Source organism: Leptonychotes weddellii, chromosome 8, assembly GCF_054177405.1.
Source record: "Leptonychotes weddellii isolate Sample4059 chromosome 8, ASM5417740v2, whole genome shotgun sequence".
Taxonomy (NCBI): Eukaryota; Metazoa; Chordata; class Mammalia; order Carnivora; family Phocidae; genus Leptonychotes; species Leptonychotes weddellii.
Genome location: NC_138376.1, coordinates 119,479,993 through 119,501,621, shown reverse-complemented (window position 1 = coordinate 119,501,621; position 21,629 = coordinate 119,479,993). Strand labels below are relative to the sequence as shown.

Here is a 21,629-nt window from a genome sequence, read left to right as displayed (position 1 = left end):
TTCACTAATGATCCCAAAGCTTTCTAAAATGTAATCACAGGTAATTCTGCAGAGACACTAATTTGAGGTGTGTATTTTTCTCTTCTCTCATATTCTCCTTTGCATTTAACAGATGAATAATATACTTAAGTGGTATTTAAAATTTGGGGAACCATAAGAACCTGAAGATCTTGCCTCATGAAAACAAAAATACATGGCATAATTTAGTGCCAGAATAAAAAATGCTACATTCAAACAAATGAAACTTACATCCAGTTGCTAAGAGAGAAAAGGTTTAATAAAAATGGAAGTGAAATGGGCTGATTGGAAAAGAAAGCATTCCTGTTAGAGCTGTGATTCTGCTTCCACACTACTTACATTCGTAACACACTTGTCAATAAATCTCTTTTTACAAAACTAGCAATTTTTAAGGAGGACTGGAGAAGAGGGCTATTTCCTAATGGGAATGCATTAGAATCTCAACAGAATGCTGTGCTTTCCTACTGGAGAATCACCGAGTACCAAAAAAAACCAAGACACACAGATGAGAATATATAATACACAGCTTCACGTATATAGTAAATGTCCCCATTTCATCCTGTTGTATATACACAATGTATATGATAAGCACACTTTTATATTTACTTATAAATAACTTCATTTCTAAAATAGTCTTGTATTAAGAGGTTTAAATCCATAGCTAAGAAACCTACACAGCTGAAGGCAAAGGTAATCTCAAGTGTTTTTAAAAGTATAAAGTGATTCTAGCAAAACAGTTGCTTGAAGAGACTGAGTAAAAATTAATCTAGTAATCTAAAAAAATTTAGTTCTACTGTATAAACTTGAGAGAACACAGAACAGTAAATTAAAAGCCAATTCAAAACTAACTATAACAAACCAAGGGGAAAGTGATGATGACCTGGACTAAAGTATCAATACTTATTATTTAACACTAAGAATAAAAAGGAAGGAAAGGATGCAAAACACATTTTTTAAAAAAACTCACTGGATTTCATGACTGAAAAGATGCAAATGAGAGAACCACCTAGGAAAATTCCAAGTTTTCAAGTCTGAGTGTTTGGGAATATGATTTTACTGCTGACATAAAATAAAGAGGAAGTCTAGGTTTGGGCTAGAGCATCCAGGGAAGACCAAAGACTAGACCAGAGAAAAAGCAAACAGAAGGCATGTTTCAAAGACCTGGATTATAGGTATTTCATCAGTTTGTAAGACGTTAGTCTGAAACAGCTAGCAGCTTGGCTGTTGAGAGATCTCTGAATCGTGTGTGAGTGGGTTAGGATCCATCATGAGACAGGTGGAAGGGAAAAAACCTGTCACAGCATTTTCTCTAGCAACGAATGAGGGTGAAAATGTACCAAATGGGTGATGTCAGTTGAAAGACAACATGGCACAGAGTATCAGTATTCCGACCAGGCCTCAGAGATGTAGCCTATCAGTAAGTGAAAAAGGGGTCCTGAATTATGTGGAAGGGAAAGCAGACTATGGTGAATACACAGATAAAAAATAATGGGGGGCAACAAGCAACAAGAATCACAGCTGATAACATTATATTTCTGAGTGACTAAAGACAAGACATAGAGTGGACTATACTTCTCTGGCCATTATTTGGCACAGTCTCATTTCCAAATCATGTACAGTCTTTATAGTTCCTAAGGACAAGAATTAAAATATCCTTTTATATAAAATGAGGGGAAAAAAAGGAGTCTAAAAGAAGTTTGTGGAAGAAAGACAAGTTTAGATTCAGGTGATAACAATATAATTTCATGTGCATATGAACACAAAATACCTAAAAACTTATGAGACTGAGTCCCAGAAGAGAAAAGCAAAAATACACATCATTCCTGAAGAGACAGCTGAGGAGATAAAGAATAAATACTGAAGACTAAGTATCAGAGAAAGAATAAGTAGGACAAAAGCCTACCAGGCCTTAGGGTAAAACCATTCCAGAAATAAGAGCAACAAATACAGACTAAAAAAGGGGGGAAAGAGTAGCATGATAAAGGAGAAAGAAAGAAATATTACTTTCATCTACTTTGTCAATTATTAAGTTACTATCATAAATGCTGTATCACTTTTCAGAATGGCCCAATGAGATTAAAATCTATTGTACTCATTTTATAGATGTATAAACTTAGGGTAACTGACCTAACTAAATTCAAATTGATAATAGGCTACAGAACCATGTCTCAAACCCAGTTCTTCTGCCTACCCAGACACCGTTTCCAAAAACAAAACAAAAAAGCCCACCAGCTAGCAACCAACTAAACATATACAACTGAGTCACTGAGTAAGATGGTAGATGATTGTGGAAATATACCATTTAATAGCATCAACCTAACTAATAACCAAGACTTTAGTCAAAAGACAAAACATGGGGGTATAGCTCAGTGGTAGAGCATTTGACTGTAAAAGACAAAACATGATGAAGCTTATACATCCACTGACCAAATAACAGCTAAACAAATTCTTTTAAAAATGAATTTTAAGCAATCCTCAATAAGGTTTAAGAGCTTTCCAAACTTTAACAAGGAAGCTCACTTTCTCTAAAGGATTTAATTCAAATAATATTAGGATACACCAAATCCATCTTTCTCCCAAAGCTAAGAAACATAGTATTTTCAGTTTGAGGGAAATTACTACAAAAGTAAAATGGTAATAAATGTTGTGAAAAATTCCAAATATTGAAAGCTCTCATTCATTGCACAATATCCACCTACTGCTCTCTCTTAAAATCAATGACCACTGTTAGGCTGGGAAGCTGCCTTCCAGAATTTTCTATACACACTTATGTGTACATATATAAGTATTGTAAATAAGCGTATGTACCTATGTAAAATAAATACATATTCCAGGGCAAAATTATACTCCTAGTAATTGTTTAAAATTAATTTTCTTGCTGGATTCAGTAAAACAGTGAAATTCTTACAAATGTTGACCGGTAATGATATTGGTCCAAAATCTATCAAATATATCATGGTATTTTATTACCATGTGTTCAAAAGTTTTGTTCAACAATTTCTCCAACTTAGAAAATATACAGAATATATCTAGTACTTTCTTTATAACTCATAATCTCCGTAAAGTATGTAATATGAATATACTTTTCCAGGGGGACAGAGATATCCAGTGACACTAAATGTTCTCAGCCGCTTTTTTTCTTTTAAACTACCTTCCTTGGGGCGCTTGGGTTGGCTCAGTTGGTTAAGCATCTGCCTTAGGCTCAGGTCATGATCCCATGGTACTGAGCTCGAGCCCCAAGTCGGGCTCCCTCCCTGCTCAGCAGGGAGTCTGCTTCTCCCTCTCTCTCTGCCCCTCCCCCTTCTCGTGCTCTCTCTCAAAATCTTAAAAAAATTAATTATAAAACTTTTTCATTAAGGTTAATATTTAAGAGACCCTAAAGGTTACCTTGTGCAATCCCATTTTATAAATGATAAAACTATCTCCTTGTCACCTATAATCTCTCACATCTTACTTTGACAGCAACCATATTGACTTTGCAGCTTTGCCATACTTTAAAATACCTGAACCAGGAGACTTGTAAACAGCAGTCTGGGACAATCTAAAGGAAGTAGTCACAAAGTAGCCCTTATTACTATAATGTGAAAATCAGAAACATGCTAAGGATACAGGCTAATAGAGTAATTGCACTCCTCTCCCACAAAGAAAGTACAGGGTATGTGAGCTCTGTACTTAATGCCTTTTTTCACTTTTCTGCGGAGGGCTGAATTGCTAGAAAACTGCCCACTAAGGGGTAGTGAGGGTGTTACTGCACAATACTTTGCCAAGGCCTGCACATTTTCCCATGGTACCTTATTTTATGGGCAGGAGAACAGGAGTATAGTTGTTTGTTCCTTATCCTGATCCAGGTGTAGCATTAAATGATAATAACTAAGAATGACCTATTCCCACTCCTCCTCTACCTCCAACACACATAACTACTACCAAAATCTCACTAAGAACATACTAAAAACATAAAAACGACATTAAACTGAGACACAAAGAACAAAAATTTCTTTTAATTTGGTTGCTATGTGCCTTTGATACTAAACAAGTTTCATCATCTCTCAGTCAATTCCTCACCCATAAAATGAGTCTGTTAAATGATACACTATCACAGGTCTTGCAGGTCTAAAATCTGTAATTTCTGGAAACAGAGTTTAAGCATGGAAGTAAACAAGAAATCCAATCATAGAACCAAACACTCTAGTTATGCCTAGAGCTACAAATGTATAACATGACTGTAATGGTCTTTAGCTACCCTAGTATTCTAAAGTCAAAGAGAACAGAAATGATTCTCCCAGCAAGAAAACAAAATCTATAAATATGAACAAACATGCATATATATAAAATAACTCTTCAGTTCAAATTTTCCCTGAGATACAAACAATCCAACTTCCTTTAATTTCAGTTCTTCCCTATGTCTTCTGTAAAACATTAAAATTAAATAATATGAATTTTACATACTTTTAACTTTAGAAGTACTATCAATAATGAAATGGCCAAAATGAAAATAAGAAAGAATAATTCATTTGTAAATTCTCTCCATAACAAATCCCCACAAACCACATTAGCTGAAATTTCTCAAATAAATACAGGTTCTATTTCTAAATGATATAGTCTTTACATTCACAATTCCATGTTCACAAATCGTTTATTATAGATAAAATTAAGGTAAAAAATTATGTGACTAGGAGGAGCTAATAAAATGTTGGATGATATGAGTAGGCTTGATGTTAAATTCTAATAAAATCTCAAACAACATTTAAATCTTTAATTTTATTCATAGATCATGCCATTTACAACTTAAATTGTAACTGCACAGAAGAACAGCAATTGTGTAAGCAGAATTCAAAACCAAGAGTATTCCATGCAGAGTTGCTTTTAAATGTCCTCATATTCACAAATATAATGGAAAGCGCCAAAGCTTTATCTTAAAAATATTAACAAAAAAACTGAAGAACATAAAGATTCTACAAGATTTTGCCCTAAGCCTGCTTAATTCTCTGTATCATCTCCCTAGGCAACTATACCCTCTCCTAAATCCTCATCTTTTATCTATTCTCCTTAGGTGCCTATATATCCAGCTGGGTATCTCCCACCTTGATGTTCCACAGACACCAAATCTTCAAGATATACAAAATTACTACTGTATTCAGCAAAACAGTAAAAGTAAGTATCTTTGGATAGCTGCGATATGGATACTTCAGTTCTTCTATACTAACGATCTTTCTTTTATTCCAGGTTATTAAAAATGATCCCACTCCAACCCAACCCACCAAATTATCTTTCTGAAGTTTTCAGCTCCTCCGGATTTGCCCACCCTAGTAACTAGTACCATACCATTTTATTTACCTCATCACTTAACCAAAGCCCTGGCACCACCCTCAACCTCATATCCAGCTCCCTATTACTAATAAATTTCTCTTGCGTTCATCCCTTCTTCTCCCTATTATTACTCTAGTTGAGCCCCTCATCTTCTCTATGCTAATTTAACCTCCCTTCCCCCGATCTCATCCCGTTGCCCTGCCCTGCTCCAAAGATACTACTCATTTTACTAAAACACAATTTTAAAACCCTTCAGAATCTCCATTCCCTTTTGACTAAGAATGAGGTCTTATACACAGTGTACAAAGGCCTTTCATCAAAGATCCTTGGCCAATTCTCATCATTCCTCCCATCCTATCCCCTTCCCAGAGTTACCATTTCCTCAAAAATGATCGCCCTCTGCCTCACATAACATCTCCTGCCTCATTCTGTGTACATCATGATATACCATAAAGAGCTTACACATAGTATACACAGGCTATATCACTATTTCTTGTATCATACTATTCACTATACTATCTTTTTTTTTATTAAAGATTTTTATTTATTTATTTGACAGAGAGAGACACAGAGAGAGAGGGAACATGAGCAGGGGGAGGGGGAAAGGGAGAAGCAGGCTTCCCGCTGAGCAGAGATCCCAGGACCCTGGGACCATGACCCGAGCCGAAGGCAGATGCTTAATAGCGACTGAGCCACCCAGGCGCCCCTCATTATACTACCTTCTAACTCTTTGTGGTAAAACATTCCCATTCCCACCCCTATTAGAATATGAGCTGAGAAAAAGAACACGGGTATCTAATTAATGCTGGTAACCACTCTGCAGAATATAATGCCTGACAGATGGCAAATATGCATAAAAAATAAAGCTCAAACAACTAGCAACTACTTCACAGCAACATTCTTTCCAACCACTAGTTGCTATTACATGAAAACCTTCCTGGGATATCACTACATTCCAGCAACTGGAAAATTGTTATTAAAATTGAATAAGTTACCTAACAATCTTGAAGGACTAGCAAAATGAAGGAAGCCCTCGCAGAATTATTTGAAATCATTAACTATTACAGCTCTAAGAGACCTAAGACATCTTAATCCTCTGATTTTGCAAATGAATAAAAGTACTGATTGGTGAATTTTGTACAAGGAATGATATGCTAGCCTCTGGCCAATTCCTTTAAAATGTCAATACCCTTCAGTTAAGTTGGTTACAACCCCTGTTCTCGTAATTGCCACCAAAGCAGATATAGGCCTCTAAAAAAAGTTCTGAGTTCTCTGACAGAAGAGAGACAAGAATTCAGAAAATTCTGCTCAATAAGAGGAATTCCTATATAAAAAGGCACTTACTGGTTTATTAAAAGCTTGAAGAAAAAATACTCAAAGATAGAAGTTCTTTCTGCAATAAACATATAACATAATAAAAGCTCATTCTGATGATTTTTATTCAATATTTAGCCAGGGACAATACTGAATAAAAATCAAAAGAGATAACCTGCACACAGTTCTGGAGCTTTTATTAGATTAAGTAGTAGCCCTATCAGGAGACTTTTTCCCTATTTTTTTTTTTTTTTAAAGATTTTATGTATTTGACAGAAAGAGAGAGAGCGCATAAGTAGGGGGAGCTGCAGGCAGAGGGAGAGGGAGAAGCAGGCTCCCCACTGAACAGAAAGCCTGATGCAGGCTTGATCCCAGGACCCTGGGATCATGACCCGAGCTGAAGGCAGACACTTAATTTACTGAGCCACTCAGGTGCCCCAACTTTTTCTGTATTTCAGGAAAACTATATAAGCAACTGCTTTCACCATGGTCCTCAAACTTTGGAGAGTATTTTAAGAATCATTCTCATTTTATTATTCATTAAAGCCTTAAAGAAAGACTGGCTGAATTACTATTATATATTTGAATAACATTTTTTAAAGATTCTATAACATACATGTATTTACCACTAAATTAAGTCTAGGTTCTCTGTCCCAATTAATGAAGTCTAACTTGTCATCTTCTAGTGAGTTAGTGTAGCTATACACTGAAAGCATCATGATTAAGAATCATTTTCAAATAATCACACGTCACAAAAAAGAGATGGGAACCAATGAGTCAAACTTCTAAAATTTGCCCCTTTGCTGCATTTTTTATCAAGTTTTCAGGAAAATGTTTGCTTTGCAAGTAATATGAAAACAATTTTTAACAGATAAAAATGTCACTAAATGAGGAAAAACAAGAAATATGCATTTCCAGCACACATCCATACACAAAAACTGAATGTAAACTCCATGACGGCAGAGGTTGTTTGTGGGTGGGGTTGTGTTTTCTTTTGGAATCTGTTTCGTACACCGTTAAATCTCTAGAGCCTAGAATAGTGTCTGTACTTGGTGGTAAGTACTCAAAATTTTGAATAAATTATTTTCACTAAGGAAGCTTTTTAAATTGTTTGTTTTTGATGTTCAAGTAAGATTATAAAGGCTGTAAGGAATATATTTTCTTGCTCAATTATAATTTTGACTTATTAAGTAGCATGTTATTAATCAAGTTCTCAGGTTTCAAAGTTTGTGGCAGGAGCAAGCACAAAATGGCCCATGGCCTATTTTCATAGGCTCTCAAGCCAAGAACATTTTTTGTATTTTAAAAGAACTGTGAAAGACCAACAAGAGTATGTGAAAGAGACCTTAAGTGGCTAACAAAACCTAAAACACTTACTATCTGGTCCTCTACAGAAACAGATTATTGCCCCCGTGAATGGAGATTCCATTCATGAGAGAAAAAAAGTTTTGCACACTTCCTTTCACCTATGAATTGAATCTGCACTATTAGAAACGGATTTTTCACCTAAGACCTTCTCCATAACTAAATTTCTGAATTTTGGCTTGTTATTTGATTTGAAGAATGTTAAGAAAAAAAATTTAACTATAGCATAAGTGGTTATGAATGCTGAAGCTAATAAAAAGGGAAGATTAAAGTTAATTTATGGTTAATGCTTTCCATACTAAAGAAATAACAAAAATGGATGAAGAAAAAAAAAAAAAGGAACACAAACAGGAAAAAAAAAGTGAATCTAATTATATTTCAAACAAACAGCAGAACTATATTAAAGGGAAAAAACTAACCGAGCCATCTTTGAACACAGCATTTTGACTATATACCATCAGGTTAAACAAAAAATGAGCTATAAACAAATATTAAATTCTAGTTAATCGGTTTGTTTTCAGAGACATATGGTTTAGCAATACTGAAACTACTTTGTGTGTTTCAGGTTTGAACGAATAACATGTAAATACATTGTGGATAACAGAAACTAGTTTTCTCACTATCAGAGAAAGGAATTACATACAGAATTGGAAAAGGGAAAGGCTAGAATGAACCCATGGCTTTTTAGATAGGCAGACAATTAAAAAACAAAAATTTATGCTTATATATATGTAGATATACATACATACATAAATATATATACATGTGTATATATATATATTCTAGTTCGATCCATTAATAAGTATCCACAAGAAGAAACCAGATCAGAGGCCCTTGGAGAAATGACTGACTCCAAGGCTAGGGTGGTAATATCTTACTACATAAGAAGCTAAATACTCAAAAGATAAGGAGCACACATCAAAAGGACACAAGAGACAGCCTGAAGTAGCTCTGACTGGTCAAAACTGAGACAATTTACATCAAAACCCCCCAATGAATAAAAAAGAATCCATGAGTTCATACTGATATGCATATATACATACATACATAAATGGGGAGAAGGAAAAACTCTTATAGAATGCCAATAATAAAGAAATGACAAAGAACATTCACCTTTTGGCAATCATCCTACTACTGATTCAGGCAAGAACTAAATGGGTGGCTTAAATGGGTGAAAGTTTGACCAGCAACAAGGTATGTGCTTAGTTTCAAAATACCTCCCCAAATGATACTTGTTACAAAGGGAAGAAACAGTAACTTTACAATGGAGAAACCTTGCAAAAAAAAGTTAACATCCCTATTAGTGGGATAAACAGACATCATGTGCTTCCTGAGAACATAGTATCACTTTCTGGAGTATTCCTGCCAAAAGCACATAACCTGAATCTAATCATGAAGCAACAGCAGACATATCCATATTGAAAGACTTGCAAAAATAACTGGCCTATTATCACTAAACATCAAAGGTCATAAAAAGTAAAGAAAGAGTTATAACCAACTATTTCAGATTAAAGGATACTAAAGAGACAAGATGAATGAATGCAAGATGTGGTATGGGATTTACTCTTCCTATTAAGGACATTAATGATACAATCAATGAAATCTGAATAAGATCTGCAGACAATTGCATTATACCAATGTTAATTTCCTGATTTTGATCACTGTACTATGGCTATGTAAAAGAATATCACTGTAGAAAATAGTCATTTAAAAGTAAAAGTAAAAGGCATCATGAACTGCATTTCCCATCATAATGCCATAAAAAAAGTTTGCATGTGTTCATATTTATGTGGAGAGTGAACAAAAAAGCAAAAATGGTTAATTAACATAATTAGGTAAAGAAATCAGGATGAGGTGTACATAAAATTCTTTATCATTCTTGTAACTCTCTATAAATCTCAAGTTTTAAAGTTCAAAAGTGTGAAAAAATAAAGCTAATTTATAATTAGACACTATGCCAGTAAAAAGGAATTGTGGAAAACTAAGTGATAGTTCTCCTTTACACAGAAGGGTAAGAAAAACGACCAGAGGTTGAGACCTGGGGTCCTTCTCAGCTCTAATACTTAAAAGTAGCATTTTATTGGTAAAATCACAACGGTGGCCCGTTTTCTAGTCAGTAAAAGGAGGATAGCACCTATCCTACTTTTCTCACAAGCTTATCCTAAGATTCCACTGAAACATGATGGTTGGGGAAAAGAGGGTCAGAATACAAAACACTGTGTTATAAAGTGGCTCACTTTTAAGTGTCTGGTAAACAAAAAGTATTTCAGAAATACCTAAGCCAGACATTTTTCATCACAGAAAGCTACTACAGAAAGTAGACATCCACTGTATGTTTTGGTTTGTAAAAATTTTAACTTATTCAACATTCTTTTTACCCATATACTTCAAATATTTTAATAAATTCAAATACCCCTATTTTTTTTACCATAAAATTTTATAGTGTAAGAATCTTACTAAATTTTAAAAAGCCATTAGCTAGGGCTTGGTCAACTTATTTTTTTAATTAAAGTATAACTGAGAGAACACTGTATCAGTTTCAGGTATACCAGTAAACCTTTCAGGTGCTGTCACCAGTATAAAAAAGATCTTTAAACCATTCCCCAAGTTCTACACACTAAGACATAAGAAACATGATCCAAGAGTTTCATCTTTCACTCACGAGCTACTCAAATTAGCCCTGAGGAGTCCAATCAAATTTAAAAAGTGTTTATAAGAAAGAGACCAAATTTTATCATGTACTTAATCAAAAGTTCATTTTAAAAACAGTTATATTCTTTCAAATTCCTAAAGGTTTGGTCACCACTTAAGCTTTTTTTAAAAAATCATTTGCACCTGGAGACTAATTAATATCTCATTGACAAAAAGAAACATTCTTAAAGCTGTTATCTTTTAACAACGGTTATATTCCAAAACAGAGATTTTTTTAAAAATACATGACAAAAAAATTGGTGTAAAATAAAACTTAATGTAGCTCATCTTATTTTGCCGTTGTTGAAAACATGTTTAAATAAGTCTACTTGCTCAATCTCTATTTTGGATAGCAGACGAGCTTTCTAGACTCTAAGAGCAAGCAGAACTGCGCCTGCAGAGAAGGGCTGCAACCAGCCCAACCCCAGCAAAACCCCCAGTCAGCGATGCCTGCACAGCCTCACTAGCTCCACAGCAGGGTCACTCACTGCACACAAGGCTGATGAAGTGAAAGAAAAAAAAAAAGATTACAAGAACATTAGCTCCAAGAGGGTATGCTTCCTGTTTGTCTTGTTTACCAATGTATACCAGCAGAAAGAAAAATGCCTGGTACACGGTAAGCACTTCAGCACTGGTTAAATGAATGAAAGAATGAAATGCTAGGTCTTTCAAATCAACCTATATAAATTATAATAAGTTGCAGAAGTATTCTAAAAACAAATTTGGAATACAGTAACTTACTAGCCATAATTATCTTTAAAAAACATTAACATCCTATATTCCCCATACTGACTAACTGTAGTGATGTCAAAGTTACTAAGATACTTCCTGACCTACAGCAGATACCAGAATGCATTTACATATCCTTCCCTGAGTTTCAAATATGGTGTATCAGAAATGCTTGTAAAGCAGAATTAGAAGACCAAATAAATGCATAAAATTAAAATCAAAGCACAAATGCATCGTTTACCATCAAACTTGAGATAGCATTAACTCAGATAAGAAATTACAGGCTACAGAAACATTTCTCATCAGCATTTATTTCTCATAATAGTAGCACTACCAAAATCTGCTCCTCTATAATTAGAAAACCAAAAATTTGATTGTCTTTTTTTCTATCTCCATCCCTACAGCATATCTGTCAATGATCTGTCATCTTATAGTTTGAAGAACTTCCTCAAAATATAAGATGGATTTTATTCCCAATCATCAAATTAATAAGCTTGCAATTTATTCATGTTAAATAAGTAATACTATATTCCTTTTACAATACAGTAAAATTATGTGGAGCAGAATGCAAGTAAATGCAACAAGAGTATATATGATTTATGTTCACTATTAAGCACAATAACTTTTTTTTTCAGTTAACCTATTATTTGTGAAGAAATTCAACTATTCCCTACATGTTCTCTTAAAGATTACTAATTCATTTGAAGTGACAAACTTTATTCTGCTTCCCAATTACTACCCATATAATCAAGACATCATTTCACTACCAATTTAAACCTAATATTTTCCAAAGGGCCTGCCTTATGTGCGTTATAATCATCTTACTATGCTTCTTGTGTCCATGCTGCTGGAAAAGCAGTCTGTACAAGCAGGAGTAGAGGCACAATCCTGAGAGAGAGGAGTAGAGAAAGATGTTGAGAAAACAAAACCAGATAAAACGAGCTCACTCGAGTTCAGGAGCTCAGCCAGTGTTCAAGGTCAAGGTTGATTACATTCTCTCATACCATTTTGAGTTAGAAGTTGTCCAATAACAGGAAAACTGGCCCTAGAAAGAGATATCTGAAATTCCATGTACAAATAGTAATATCACTTATTCTAAGCCAACTATACTTCTAAAAAAAAGCAGCAAGTGATCATAAAATATGACTATTTAGGAAACTGGGGAATACAGATGTCCCCTAAATGTCAATCAAAATTACTATAACAAACTCAATGCTAGCCTACAATAAAATGATAGAGCTATTGCAGTCTTGCCAAAAATTTTTTATATTTATCTTGAATGATTAAGACTGTAACACTCTCAAAGCAGTCTCAAAAAATCATTATCATCGATCTCAATTATCCTTGTTTTCTAAATTTTTAAAATAATAAGGAAAAAACCCCACAACTTTTACCATATGTTGTTTTAAATTGAAAAACACCAAAGAAAAAAAAAGTTTGAAAATAGCATAATTACAGAACAAGCTTAGGATGGATTTAATCTAACTGGAACCTTCAAATGCAATAGCTCCCTCCCAACGCTCCCTCCTTAATAAGTGAAAATTACAAAAAGATCAGAGTTCTGATTTAAAATTTTCCACCTCATCTCCTAGACTCCCACAGTGCCATAAAATGACCTTCAAAAAAAAAAATCCTTATATGTACTAAGTCCTCCCCAAAATTAATTTTATATTTAATCAAAGAATCCTCTAACAGGGAACCTAAATATAAACTCAATCATCTACTTTACACAGAGGAAACCAAATGTCCAGAAATGTTAACTACCTTGGTCCAAGTCATTCAATCCCAAGTACATCATTCATTCATTCATTCAAGAAATCTTTGACACACAGTATGTATTTAAGGTACTGAGCTATGTACTGAGGATATGAAGCAATGAAAATATATGGTCACTATCCTCATGAACCTTACAGTCTGGTGGGAAAGATTTATTACTATGTTATTTCCAGTAATCACTAGAAGGGAAAGTACAATTTTTTTAAGACCGTGTAACGGGAACTAAATCAGTGATTCTCAACCAAGGTCTATTTTGTTCCCCAAGGGACATCTGATAATGTCTGGAGACATTTCTGGTTGTCACAATAGTGGCACCTGTGGGTAGAGGCCAGGATTACTGCTAAACATCATATAATGCACAGGACAGCTCCTCACAGCAAACAATTATCCACACCAAAATATCAATAGTACTGAGGTTGAGAAATTCTCATCTAAACCGCTGGGGCACGGAGGGACTAGTGAAGGGTTCCTTCCTTTACAACACTAAGTATGCTGTATCTTTAAGGGAGTTTCACAAGGTAGAAACAAAAAAAGATGGTTTGATTGATCCAATTAGCCAGAACACCCACTGGAAAGTTAAAATAGGAAAGACTAAGGAAAGGAAAAGGAGAGAGATTCCCTGATAGGTGAAAATGAAACAAAAAAATGCAAAGTTTTATAGCTGCTTCACATAAAATCCCTTTCTTGGACCACAGACAAAAGGAAAACATACAAATAAAAAACAGATTTCACAGGCTTTTATTATTCCCTCTACCTTTTCCACTGTGCACCATCCCATGTCTACTACTAGATACTGCTGGGAAAAGTATATAAAGTCCTGTAGTTAGACAAATGTACACTCTGGAAACAAAAGTGGAAATGGAGTAAAGCAGAGATGGGATTTCACTTTTGATGTGAAAGACAAGGCATGGAAGAGGAAAATGTCCTGGATGTTAAGGGGACTCTGGAAAGTCTGCATCCTGGAATAGTTTAAAGAGTAAGCTATCTGACTAACTGAAGAGTCCTAAAGACAAAAAACCCTAAGAATTTAGGCATCCTAAAGATGATAAAAGGTACTAGAATCATCTCAGAATTTATGAACCAAGGTAAATCCAAAATTTAAATTGGAATAATTTTCCTGACACATCTCGCACCTACATATCTGGGCCTTTAGCTAACCACTCAGCCTTTTCTGAGCAGCAAGAGAAATGGATCATGATGGAAAAAACAACCATAGTAATGCTACAAGCTATACAAAGAACTTAGGGGGGAAAAAAAACCTGATCACTAATATTTGATTATCTGAAAGTGTTAACTTGTTGAAGTATAGTAATGGTACTGACACTTTTTTTTTAAGTCCTTAAAAATTAAAAGAATCCAATATACAAGTAAAAGTCATCTCCTCCAGTTACTTTGCCTAAGCATAACCAATGCATAACAGATTCTTCTATTTGCCATGTATTAAGAGTTCCTATATTATCCAAGTGCCCTCTCCAATTAAGTTATAGTTTTCTAAGGAAAGAGTCACGCATTGCTATTCTCTTCCTTCTTTCCAAAAACAGAAACAATAACCTTACCATAATGACCACCATACAGTGGCATTCTTAAGGACAAAGTACAGATATGCATCTCACATAAAACTGCTGCCTTCGAGTAATCAACCAACTGTGGTCCTAAAAACGGAATTTAAGCAGACCAATGAGACCCTTTTCACTGAAGTGAGAACTCTAAACCTTCATAACAAGGATATGCCACAATCTTAGAGCAGCTACAACTATGGCACTTGTAATGATAATTCTTTCAAAGTTAACTGCTCAGGTCAAGCATAGACTCTTAGGGAGTCTTATATACCAATCTGAACAAACTTTCTTTCATCATTTCAGAACTGACATTACTATTCATGGGATTAACTCATCACAATGATAATGCTTAACTGTAAATTATGGCTTTCTCACAAAACTAGCACAGTGGGCACTTAAGTATCAATTTTCAGGCTTCAATCTCATTGACCCCATGCTAAGAGGAATTTACCTCATAAAGGATCTTCTGACAGTGACTCTGAACACAGGGAAGGAGAGGCCACAGACCCATTTGAGAGATTATGATTCTTGGGAGTGGGGGCAGTTGCATATGTTGACCATGACTCATAAATACCCTATGTAAGGTCATGGATTTTCAGACTGAAACTCATCTGGGCTTTGCAAATTAAAAATCTATATTCTTAACTTGGGGTGCATGGCTGGCTCAACTGGTAGAGCATGCAACTCCCGATCTCAGGGTTTTGAGTTTGAGGCCCATGTTGGGTATAAAGATAACTTAAAAATAAAATCTTAAAAAAAACAACAACCTTAACTTTAGTATCTCTGGCATGTTCTTATTTTCAAGCCAATGCTAGAAGGGGGAGGGGGGGATTGTCTTTAAAAAATCTGAGAATTAGCAAGCATTTCATATTTTAAATAGGCCTTTAAAAGCCAAATTCACTCTACTATAACTCAAAATTCCTTTATTTTTGCACTTTGCAATATGTGATTTAATGGAAAATATTCATTACCGAATTATTCTCTATTATATGCTTACTTGCAACGTTTTTACATCAGCAAGCATTAGACATTCACAGAAACTATATTCAAAATCAGAAAAAAAATTATGTATTTTGTGTTTAAAATAAAAAGGATATTCTTCTGAATCTTCTTTGAAAATAATTTCTTTCCCCAACTCTGTGACTGTATTGTTACTATTATCAAGCTAACTCCACATTCAAACATGGTTAAGTTTGAGCATGTTAGTAAATAAAGGAGTTAAAAGATTTTCTAAGTTCTTTCAAATCCACAGGGAGAAAGAAGAGAGTGCTACATACACTAAAATGGGACTGCTACTGCCAATCTCAAATTCCTGTAAAGGTTAGATGAGAAAAAAGGTCAAATATCTAGCTAGCCATGTAAATGTTAGGCTCCCTATCCTTAAGGGAAATACTAAAACGAAAACCAATTTATCATTTTATTCCACTGTGCTCTATTGTGACTACCACAGTGTAGTAACACCTTTTTTCTATCCACTACATGAGAGATCCTATTCAGAATTTCGTGGGAGGAAGAGGTGCTGGGAGTGAGGGAGGATACATATTAGGAACCCCCTAGACAAACAGGAGAGACAATCAAAAAGGTGTGGGCTAGGAGCACCTCACTGGCTCAGTGGGAAGAGCGTGCAACTCTTGATCTCCAAGTCATGAGTTCCAGGCTCACCGCAGATGCAGACATTACTAAAAAAAAAATAAACTTTAAAAAAATGGGGGGGGGGATAAAATCAAATAACTGCAATGGAAATAAGAGAAAGGATTTTTTTTAATAGTTTTTAAAAAGTTTAACATTCTATAGTGATGTATGTAGCACACAAAAAGGCTACACAGAGCTGTTTTCTTTCCTGCACAGTTGTGCAACTATTAACAAGAAGTTGGAACATATAGTACCGTTAAATACGTTTTCTTCTAGAATTTACGTGCTATAAAGTATTGCTGGGAGAACCAAATTTCCTAATTATCAGCTATAAATTCCTAAATAAAAATGAAAAAAAGATTCTCAAATCTATTGCACTATATATCAAGAAGTGGTTAAAAAAAAGTGTTTGCTTTCATTTAACTGTGTCACTACTATGTACTCTAATATGGAGAGTCCAACTCAAATGAATGTTATCTAACTTTCAGCCCTTTGCTAAGCTTCCCAAATGCTAATTCTTAAAAGAAGCGAAAGAAAAAATAAAAGAAACAAAATTGTGAAACAGCTTTTGAAAGTATTGTCCTGCTGGGATTATCATAGCAATATGTCTGGTATTTTAAGAGGTGAATATTTAAGATTTTGTTAATCATACTATCGAATAGACTATTAGCACTTCACACCAAAAGTTCATAAAATTTATGCGATTTTAGTTAATATCACATTAAAAATTTTCTTCCAAGGCATACAGGTAAGATTAATTCCGGTTGTGTAGATAGGTACTTGTTATGTTTAATGTTTGCACTAGGGTCTACTTAAATCGGAGTTTTAAAAAAATTAACATACTTTATCGAAACCTATCTCCTTTCAGACTAGTAAATTCAATTAGATAGTGAAAACTGGACACCTGCTTCTTTTCTAGTGTTAGATTTTACGTGTGAATGAGCCCGTGGGAAATGCTTCCCCAGCATTTTCCCCTCTCGAGGCACAGACCTCTCTCCCTAACCATTTGTCTTTTTTGTCCTGATGATGGGAGAAGGGGGAAGTAAGGTATGATAAATCGGAGAAAACCTTGCCTCCGGATCAGCCATTCTCTTAGCGTTAAGTCCCTAGTTGGCACGTTACCTAGCCAACAGTGTCTCAAATATAAACAGTACGTAAAACGTGACCACAGAAATCACCCCTGCAGGTTCCCTTCCTGTACAACCCCCACCGGTCCCTGCCTCATTAAGGACCAAAGGGAGGTCTGGGCAGTGATGTCCGGCGAGCAGTTAAAATCCCGCAGGCCCAAGAAAGGGGTGGGCGGGCCAGGCCTCGGCGGAACTGACCCCGAGAGACCTGCCAGGAGCCTCCGGGGGAGGGCCCTAAGGGGCCTTCCCTCCAAACCCTCAGCCACTCAATAGGGCGCTGGAGACACCGGAACCTCCCTCCGCCCCGGGGCGGCCCTCCCCCAGCCCTCCCCTCGGACTCGGAGGAGGGGCGCGGGGCAGAGAAACACCCCTCCCCCCCTCGACACAGCTAGGCCGCCACTCGCCCCACCCTGGGAAACCCTGCAGGCCCGCACCCACCCTGCTCCCGCGGGCCTAGTCCCGGTGGGAGGTGTGGGCAGGAGGGGAGGCTAGACTGCAATACCAACCTCGCTATTGAAGGTTTTCACAGCCTCCATGTTGTCGGTGCGGAGGCCCCGAGCCCGGCGGCGGAAGAGGCGGCGGCCACTGCGCTGGGTGGGGAGAGCGAGACGGGGGCGGCGGCGCGGCCGCGAGGAGGGGCGCCGGCGGGAGACCCGGCTGCTGCGACCCCGGGACGGGAGTGGAAGGGCAAGCACTGGCAGGGAAGGACTCCCTCAGGGGCAGCGAGGCCCCGGCATGGCCGCTAGGGCGGGCGGAGCGCCGGTCTGGCGAACACAGGCGCTGCCGGGGCGGGTCGGCAGCGGGCGGGGGAGGGGCTGGGCCGCGGCGCCTTCTCTTCTCCGCCCCGCTCGGTCTCGGTCCTCCGCCCTCTAGCCCCGTCCCCTACACTCTCCACCCCCTCCTTCTTCTTCCTTCGTCAGACTCCTGTTTCACCTCCCCGCCGCTCGGGCCGCAGGAACCAGCAGCGCACAGCGAAGACGGAGGAGGAAGCGCTGGCAGCAGCGGCTGCGGCATCCAATATGGCGGACGCGAGTCGGGCCGCGCAGCTCGGAGATCCGCGGCGCCGGCCAGCGCGCCCCCTGGTGACTGGACCGCGCGGGCCCGAGCGGCCGCGCGGAAACCATCGAGCGAGCGCGGGCCAGAGCGTCGCCTCTCGGAGGTCCCGCTCCGCTCGGCCCGGGGCCGCCCGCGCCTCGCCCCCTCCCCGCGCCTTGCAGACACGGGAGCGAGCGCTGCGGCCGCGCGGAGCGCCTCGGCCCGCCCTTGGAGGCCCCTGCGAAGCGTTACTCCGAGGAATGCCTAAGTGTCCCCGGAACGCGACAAGTTTGGGAAATAATGTCCACGTTTCCGTTGTTTCCAAGTAGATTGGTCCTTTTTCGTGAGCTGTTGGGTTCAGTTGTTTTTCAGAACTTTACTGGACAGTGGCCTAAAGGTTAACAGCCAAAAGAAAAGTTCCTAATCATTCATTTATTTAGTAACGATGTGTCCATGCATTTTAATAGCGTCGGGAGGAAATGTGAGAAACAAAAGCTTCGGATCCGGGTGGGGGCAGGGGGACGAGGGAAGCACGCACACAGCCAGCAAGCAGCTCAGAGCAGGAAATGCACGCTGCATAAAATCCAGGGGGACTGGTGCACAGACAATGAGTGCATTTGTCTGTGCCGCGGGAAGCGGGTCCCAGGCGCACAAGATTTGGATAGGTGAAAGGGAACTCATGTTTAATGGAAGATGAATTATTCTAAAGGAATTTTGCTCTAGGCCGTTTGGAGTTAAGACGGTGAATTCGAAGGCATTCGAAGATGAAGAAAGAGATGCTGCTAGCAAAATGCCTTCTCCCACTTGGTGCAAATGTAAAATAACCAATACCAAATTAAAAGCGAACATTAATTGAAATTAAAAGTTAGGGTGTACCACTGAACCCCAAACGCCGCTGTCCTCTTGCTGAAAGCCCTTTTTTTCAGCGGTCACCTCCCAAGTTCATTCAACGAGAAGGGAGGGAAATGGCAGAATTTTATGCTGGGGGACTGTTGGACCCAAGGTACTTTGGTATAAGATCTGAGCCCAAAGCCTATGAAACTGAGAAAGGCAGACCCTTCTTGACTTCTTAGGGTCCAGGTCTACTTCATTAAAACAACTTTAATATAGAGGCTGACTACTTAAAAGGTAAAAAGGATAACTTCTTCGTCAGTAAGAGCTTATATTTTCACCTTCAGAATCTCAAATGTGGTCACAAAAGTTCTCCATCACCATTGGCCTCCAATCCTCATAGGCCTAGCCGTTTTGATTTCTGGTCAACAATTGCTGTAGCCTTCTAACGGTTCTCCTGCTTGTCTTCCTAGGATTCATTCTCCAGACTAGCCAGAGGGACTTTTTGTTGTTGTTATTAAGACACAAGTCAGATGAGGTCTGACTTACATCCCTTTAGGATTTTCTCATTGCTCTTCAGATATTGTCAATAACCTCTTTCTAGGGCCTGAAGTTCCCTGCCTACCACAATCCATTCTACTCTGCTTTACTCTCTTCGTTCTGGTCACACTGGCCTCCTTTCTGTTCCTTGGCAACACAAAGCATTTTCCCACCTAGAACACTTGTATGTGCCCCTTCCCTCTGGGATGCTGATGCTTGTGTTCTTTTCATAGCTGACTCTTCATCCTGTCTTCCTCCTGCAAGAGGTCTCTTCCAATCAGTCCATCTAAAGGAGCATGCCATGACTTGCATAAGTACCCCACTCAGTACGATTCATGCCAGATTCTAAAGCTCAACATTCACTGCTTTGGCCTGTCAGGGATTATTTATTCAGTCATTCATTAATGAATGTTGACCGAATTACTTAGGCCTGAGAGAGTGAAATGCAATACAAGCTAAAAAATAAAATCAGTTGTTAATATGTTACATGACTTGATTTTATAAAGCTTCCACACCCAGAAAGATAGCAGTTGGCATACTTTGATCAAGGGAAGGAAAAGAGAGGGAAGAAAGAAAAAAAAAAAGAGGACAGCCTAAGCACTCAAGATGAGAAGGAAGTAAAGCAAGAGGAAAAGTAGAGAAAGATCAGAGGGGCTACAGGAAGTCTGGAGGCCCAGTGCAATGACTAAGTACAAAGTTTATGAACAACCACACATACCACAATGTGAAAATGTCAATACCCATATCTATAGTATATGTATGTATGTGTATTAGTTAGGATTCCAATTCCCAATATACCAACCAATTCAAGCTAGCTTAAGCATACAAGAATTCATTATTATTATTAGGATGTGGGTAGTTTTTGTCCTGATTCCAAAGTCAGCAATGCCAATGGCCTAAAGAACCAGAATATAGAAAGCCTAAAAGGCAGCCTACTTACCTGTTTTAGTTTTCTTTCTGTTGCTTTATCCAACTCTGTTTTGCTAGTGAGATATGACTTGTGCTCCTGGTTTTATAATCCTAGATACCTAGAAGACTTGACTGAAAACTTCTCCAAATTCCTAAGGGAAGGAGAAGGAATTTGAGGGACCCAGTTTGGATTAGGTGACAATCACCAAAAAAACTGAAGATCACTAATTCATATTTTGAGGAAGAATTATATGGGAAATAGCACACAGAAGTATTCCTGTCCCTGGAAGAGATATGCCCAATTATAAATTATGAAACTCATATTTTAGAGTTTATGACATTCTCTTCTGAATGTGGTTATCATTGGCCTGTCCCCTAGGACTAAATCATTTCTGGAAATAACTCATAAGCTCTAATTCAGCCACAGGCAAAAGGTCAGAGTCAAAAACAGAGTCTGGAGCAGCACTCACTATAGAACTTCTGGGATCACGGGAATGTTCTCTATCTGTGCCACTCAATTCAGTAGAACAGGCTCTGTGTGGTTATTATGTTCTCAAAATATGGCTAGAACAACGGAGGGAATGGATTTTTATTTTTATTTCACTTTATTTGACTCAAGTTTGGACATGTGCTAGTGACGACCCAATCAGAAAGCAGAGGGCTAGCTAGAGAGGACCTACTCCCATGGATAGGGCACTTCCTAGATATGGGGAAGTAGTTGTAAGGTGATACTAACCAAAAATCAACTTGATTATTAGCTATCAAATGTAATGATATATGTATATGAGTTTTTTTA

At 37.7% G+C, this 21,629-nt stretch overlaps 1 protein-coding gene, 1 long non-coding RNA gene and 1 pseudogene across 8 annotated transcripts in view; 2 read left to right on the top strand and 1 right to left on the bottom strand.

The window, feature by feature from the left end:
* SCAF8 (SR-related CTD associated factor 8) overlaps positions 1-18,547 on the bottom strand; it is a 196,032-nt gene extending 177,485 nt beyond the window's left edge. For 4 of the 7 annotated variants that reach the window (XR_014148012.1, XM_031035657.2, XM_081829180.1 and 1 more), the window contains exons 1-2: positions 18,025-18,149; positions 12,250-12,312 (exon numbers count right to left, since the gene is read on the bottom strand). Coding sequence is in view for 5 of the 7 variants with exons in the window: in XM_031035657.2 (XP_030891517.1) it covers positions 12,250-12,312; positions 18,025-18,054 (93 nt within the window). In the remaining 2 variants the exon portion in view is untranslated. Of the gene's footprint in view, positions 1-12,249; positions 12,313-18,024; positions 18,179-18,404 lie in introns of those variants that run through there. The other 3 variants (XM_006740365.3, XM_006740364.3, XR_014148013.1) reach the window with 3 other exon arrangements.
* Positions 1,167-1,565, top strand: LOC115943302 (single-stranded DNA-binding protein, mitochondrial pseudogene; annotated as a pseudogene).
* On the top strand, positions 17,974-20,275 carry LOC145723154 (uncharacterized). The gene is made up of 2 exons (XR_014148023.1): positions 17,974-18,112; positions 18,439-20,275. It is a non-coding gene; the product is annotated as an uncharacterized LOC145723154 (long non-coding RNA).
* Positions 20,276-21,629: the final 1,354 nt, after the last annotated feature.